At 48.0% G+C, this 6000-nt stretch overlaps 1 protein-coding gene across 3 annotated transcripts in view; it reads right to left on the minus strand.

Moving 5' to 3' along the window:
• The window catches only part of YIPF1 (Yip1 domain family member 1), a 37414-nt gene extending 33458 nt beyond the window's left edge, over window positions 1–3956 (minus strand). For 2 of the 3 annotated variants that reach the window (XR_013338961.1, XM_077779833.1), the window contains exons 1-2: window positions 3872–3956; window positions 3067–3146 (exon numbers count right to left, since the gene is read on the minus strand). Coding sequence is in view for 2 of the 3 variants with exons in the window: in XM_077779833.1 (XP_077635959.1) it covers window positions 3067–3097 (31 nt within the window). In the remaining variant the exon portion in view is untranslated. Of the gene's footprint in view, window positions 1–3066; window positions 3147–3515; window positions 3588–3871 lie in introns of all 3 variants that reach the window. The other variant, XM_077779834.1, reaches the window with a different exon arrangement.
• Window positions 3957–6000: the final 2044 nt, after the last annotated feature.

The raw sequence follows: 6000 nt of genomic DNA on the forward strand, positions 1-6000 counted from the left end.
ACTGGAAGGAATGTCTACAAAGAAAAAGCTTTTGAGTTATTACCTACAAACATCTGTCAGTACAATCACCAGGTCAAAGAGTTAGTTAAGACTAATACTCCATGACCTTGGGCAAATGACATTATATCTCTAAGTCTCTTTTCTAAAATGTAGGTAATTGGGGCGCCTGGGTGGTTCAGCTGGTTAAGTGTCTGACTCTTGATTTCGGCTCAGGTCATGATCTCACTGTGAGTCCAAGCCCCACATCAGGCTCTGTGCTGGCAGTGCAGAGCCTGCTTACAATTCTTTCTCTTTCTCTCTCTCTCTCTGCCCCTCCTTCGCTTGCTCTCTCTCTCTTTCAAAAATAAATAAAATTTTAAAATAAAAATAAATAAAATGTAGGTAACACCTATCTTACAGAGAGATTTTGAGGATAGGATATAAAAATATTGTCATAGCTATCATTTGTTGATGGAACAGGACAATAACATTTAAAAAGATGACCACAGTTGAGGGAATCAGACAGAGAAAGATACACTTAAGTCTCATATTTAAGTTTTTTTAATGTTTATTCATTTTTTGAGAGAGAGAGAGTACGTGTGCACGGGAGCGAGCAGGAGAGGAGCAGAGAGAGAGAGGGAGATACAGAATCCTAAGCAGGCTCCAGGCTCTGGAGGTCTTGAACTTTGAAAGTGTGAGTTCATGTCCTGAGCTGAAGTCAGACACTTACCTGACTGAGCCACCCAGGCGCTCCAAGTCTCATACTTAAAAAGTAGTAGTTCAGCAGGCGGAAGGGCCAGAAGGAAGAACAGAGGGTCACTTTAGAAATGCAAAGGCCAAAGAGGATGTGCAAAGGGGGAGGATCACTTGTCTATTTGATGAGCTTAGGAAAGGATGCCACACAAGAAGGATGGCCAGATGCTTGGGGATGGCATCGCACACAAAGGGCGTGGAATGAGAAAAAGCAGAAGATGTGGGGCGCCTGGGTGGCTTAGTCGGTTAAGCGTCCGACTTTCGCTTGGGTCATGATCTTGTGGTTCGTGGGTTCGAGCCCTGCGTCGGGCTCTGTGCTGACTGCCAGCTCAGAGCCTGGAGCCTGTTTCAGTCTGTGACTCCCTCTCTCTCTGACCCTCCCCTGCTCACGCTGTCTCTCTCTCTCCTAGAAATAAATAAAAACATTAGAAAAAACAAATTAAAAAAAAAAAAAGAAAAGAAAAAGCAGAAGACGGAAGATGTGTCCCCTATCTGAGAAACAGCAGGTAGCACGGGCTGACTGGAATGTAGCGTGTGTGTACCTCTCACAGGGTCACTTGACCACACATTCTGCTCCTTATGTGTCACTGCTGGTATCCATCACAGCTCCTGGAGGACAAGACTGGCAGGTTCTTGACCTTCACCATCGCCACTCTCTACGTCTACATGCTGGCGTGTCCAGTGCTATGTGTGGCCTCTGATCCTTTCCTGACACCGTGTCTTCCACCTAAAGGGTCCCAATCCCCACTTTCTCACCTGAAGCCCCACCTTCCTCAGGAAAGCCTTCCGTGACCCCCACAGCATCCTGCATTCTCTTCTAAAGAGCAAAGTCCTTAATAAGGTCTACGGNGCCTTTGCATATGCCGTTCTCTACATTGTACTTTCCCACACTGTACTCGAAAGGGTGGCAAAGGAAGGCCTCTCGAACGAGGTGAGATGTGAACAGAGTGAGGGAGCAAGCTACGCGGCTGTCCAAAGAACAAAATTCTCAAATAGAAAAAGAGCACAAACGCCCTAAGCTGTGAATGTATTTGGTGTCTAGGAGGGACAGAGACATGCCCATGTCGGTAGAGCAGAAAAAGAAAGGACGAGAGCAGCAGTAGAGATCAGAGGGCGTGGAGCGCTGGATCACAGAGGGCCTCCAAACAGAAAAGGCTCTGGCTTTCACACCTAGTGAGACGGGGGTGACTGGAAGGTTTCGAAGGAATGACATGATCTGACGTCATTTTAAAGGACCACTTGCACTGGCTGCATGATACAGACTGTAAGAGGGCAAGAAAGGAAGCAGGAAGACTAGAAGGAAGGGAAGGGCTCTAATTCATACAAGAGGTGATGGTGACCTTGAGCGTGGTGAGAGAGAGGTAGTGGTGATGAGACATGGTGAGATGCTGAATGTACGTTAAAGATGGAGCTGACCGGATTTGCCGAGGGGGTGGGTTTCTCTTTAATCATCCTATCTCTTCCTCAGAGAGCAGTGAGGTAGTACTGGCTGTGAAGCCAGGCTGCCTGGGTTCAAACCCTGCTTTACCCCGTGCTATGTGGCCTTAGACAATTTACTTCATTTTTCTGTGCCTCAGTTTCCTCACTGGTAAAACAGGGAGACTATTTCATAAAGTTAACATAAAGACTAGATGAGCTAGTATTTGTAAAGCATGTAAACTAGTGCCTGACATATAGTACGTGTTGTGCAAGTGTTTACAAGACAAATAACCATTCATCAGTCCCTAGTCTAGGTTAGGTTCTAGGATATGAGCGATGAACTGTTCTGGAGTTTTCATAAACTGTGGCTATATACTTAAGTGATCATTTACCAAATTAATGTCTCCCTCACCAGACTGAAAGCTACATTAGGGAGTGAAGCGTCACTCTTCCATCCCTGACAACTAAAATAACTGCCTGGTTCATAGTCACACTCATGAGATATTTATTGATTCAGTAAAGGAATGACCTGATCACATTTCATCATAATTAGTTTTTTACACTTTTATCTACTCCAGCAGAGTAAAAAACTCGCCCTTTCGCTTTTTATCTCCTGTATCTAGTAAGTTCTAAGCAGAAAGTAGATGCTCAGTAAATATTTGTTGAACTAAAGCAGTAACTCTATAAGCATTTTTTGTAATCACAGTATTAAATTAATGACGCTACCAATCTGAAGGGCTATTTGGCAAAAAAGAACAGCCGGTGTGGACAAACAAAACCCTGGATGTGGCCAACATACTTGTACCAAGATGTTTGAAATAATCTCCTTAAATATATATGCCAGTATATCGGTCAGAACCCGTTGCTGTGACTGGAGGTATGGATCGTAAAAGGGGGGGCACCCAACTGATGTACCTTCAAACTGCAAGTCATCTACAGCTGCCATTCAGCCAGTGGGTCTTCTCCCAATTATTCAGAAGAAAATTTGCAGAGATCTAAAAAGGAAAAATAGAGAAACTTCATAGGCTACCAGAATAAAATATATGCAAACAAATCTTGTTTCGGCATTAGAAATGGTGCTGATTTTCCTTGCCTCCTTCTTTAGTGGGGTATGATAGGTCTATATGAAGATAACCGCTTAGCATTAGGTATTATTAAAACGGTCATAAAGAAACTAACCCTAGGGGGTCCAAAGGTTCCATCCAATCTCACTCACTCTGTGTTTAAGGACCAGGTGCAGCCTGGAAATGTAATGGTGAGGAAGGGGAGGCTGGAGTTTAAGAGGTGGCTATGAGGACACTGAAAAGCAAAGACAGTAAAGCCTAGGCAGTGGTTAAGGGCACAGGCTCTGGGGTCAAACAGACCTGGGTTTGATTCCCGATTCTGCTTCTCCTCGCTGTATGACTGTGGGTTCGTCGGGGCCTCAGTTTTCTCATCTGTAAAGTGGGTTCATAATGGTACCTACTCACACGGTGTTGGGGGCCATTAAATGAGACAGTGAGTGTAAGGCGCTTTGTGCACAGCTGAGCAATTAGTAGGCGTTGGAGTGACGGCGACCCTGCAGCCTGGGACACCCTAAGCCCTGGCAGGCCTGGGCAAGAGCTGCCCAAAAAGCAAAAGCAGAGTTGTAGGGGGAACAACTGGGGTGCAGCGGCCCGGCGGCCAGGAGATAGCGGGCCCCCTGCGTCCCGGGCTGTCCCTGCAGGCCCGGCCGCCTCACCTCGGGGGCTATGCGTCCAGCTGGTCGGGGGAAGACTCCAACCTCAATAATCCCTGGCAGGTTCAAGTCCAGCCGAGTTGCCGGAAGCCGGAGGTCCGGGAGGAGGAACTTCTCCGCCTCCTCCGGGCAGAGCCCCGCCTCCTTAAAGAGACCGACGCCTTGTCTCAGACACAAGGCAGCCGCGGCTTCGAGAGCAGGCTCCGAGCCCCGCCCCTGCGAAGCCGAGGCTCGGGTTCTTAAAGAGATAGGCGCAGCCCGGAGCGGGGGGCGGGGGAGAAGGGGAGGCGCAGAGAATTCTCTAGAGTGTGGGGTCTTTTTTGTTTATTTATACTTCTATTGTTATTGAAATATAAAATAGCGAAATGAAGGACGGTTGACCAGAGACAAAAAGTCATCAACCTCTCGCATTATTTTCTGGCTAAAAATTTAATGAAGCGGATGGGGCGCCTGGGTGGCTTAGTCGGTTAAGCGTCCGACTTTCGCTTAGGTCATGATCTCGCGGTTGTGGGTTCGAGCCCCGCGTCGGGCTCTGTGCTGACTGCCAGCTCAGAGCCTGGAGCCTGTTTCAGTCTGTGACTCCCTCTGTCTCTGGCCCTCCCCTGCTCATGCTGTCTCTCTATCTCCTAGAAATGAATAAAAACATGAAAAAAAAATAAATAAAAATTTAATGAAGCGGTGAGAACGAGTCCCATCCTTTCTGAGTTGTGAATGAGTGAGCGAGAGCAGGATGACGTCTGTACTAGTGGCCGCCGTCCCCAGTATGTGTAGTTATTTGTTCTTCACTCCCGCGCCCGCCTCGCTCTGCCCCGGGGTAGGAGGGGGCGGGGGAAGCGGTAGGTTGTCCTCAAGCACCCGTCTGTCCCCCACGGGACTGACCGCCACCCGGCACGCGACGGGGTCCCAGTAAACGATGGCGGGGGTGCACCAGCAAACCTGGTGAGAATCCTTTTGCCTTGCACCTTCCGTCTTAGCCTGGTTAACAACGCCTACACAACCCTCCAGGTTTTGATACATTTTCTCCTTGCAGAAAGAGCCTGCCTTGCTCTAGCACAGCGCAAGGACATCTTGGCTCCCCGGGTCCCCAGGGCTCTCTTCTACCACTGCGATTGCCGATTTGTTTTCTGCCCGTCTTTGCCAGCCTGTGAGCGCTTTGAGAGCAAAATGATTATGGTGTTTGGGTCCCCAGGGCCCGGCGCAGGGGCCAGGCACGTAGTAGTTGCTCACTAAAGGTTAACCGTGGCGTGAAGAAGGTCTGGCTGTCTGAGCAGCAAAAACATAATTCGCGGCTCACACGAGGTGGAACGGGTGACTTCAGCCTTAACCACACCGGACCCTTGTGGTCAATCGGAAAGACTACGTCTGACACACACACACACACACACACACATTTTATTTAGTGTATTTGGTTTTTGTTTTCTTTTGTTTTGTAACCTAATCTTAAGCATTTTCTGGAAGTTTTATTTTCTTGTTTCCTTTTTTTAATTTTTTTTTAAATTTATTTATTTTTTGAGAGACAGAGCACAAGCGGGGAGGGGCAGAGAGAGAAGGAGACACAGAATCCAAAGCAGACTCCAGGCTCCGAGCTGTCAGCACAGAGTCCGTCACAGGGCTCAAACCCACAAACCGTGAGATCATGAACTGAGTCACCCAGGCGCCCCAACATTTAGTGTATTTGTTGAGCTGACATCCTGATCAGGCTTTCTACATGCAGGATCTCTAAGTCTCCAAATAATCCTGCAAGCTTGAGGTGATTATCATTTTATAAAGAAAAGGCTGAGGCTTAAGAGTATGAGAAGGGTACTCTGGTTGAATACGTATCGGGGATGAATCACAATGTACAAATTCAGGTGGGCAAGTATATTAAACACCTCTTAGGCCCCATTTCGGATCCCCTTGGCCTCACCTGCTGCTTATTTCACCACCACGGATCTTATTCGACTCCAGCAGGTATAAACTTAAGTGGGCTTCACCTCAGGCCCATGACTCCAGGTTCTCACCTGCGTCATGGCTTGTGTCTTGACCCCACCGGGTCCTGGGGCTGTTGGAACTTGTCAGCACCAGGACAGGAAGAGCCTAGAAGTGCGGGGGTGGGGAGTGGTTGATGCCTGGTGGGACACATTTTTGACCAA

The sequence above is a fragment of the Crocuta crocuta genome, unplaced genomic scaffold, assembly GCF_008692635.1.
Source record: "Crocuta crocuta isolate KB4526 unplaced genomic scaffold, BGI_CrCroc_1.0 scaffold168, whole genome shotgun sequence".
Classification (NCBI taxonomy): domain Eukaryota; kingdom Metazoa; phylum Chordata; class Mammalia; order Carnivora; family Hyaenidae; genus Crocuta; species Crocuta crocuta.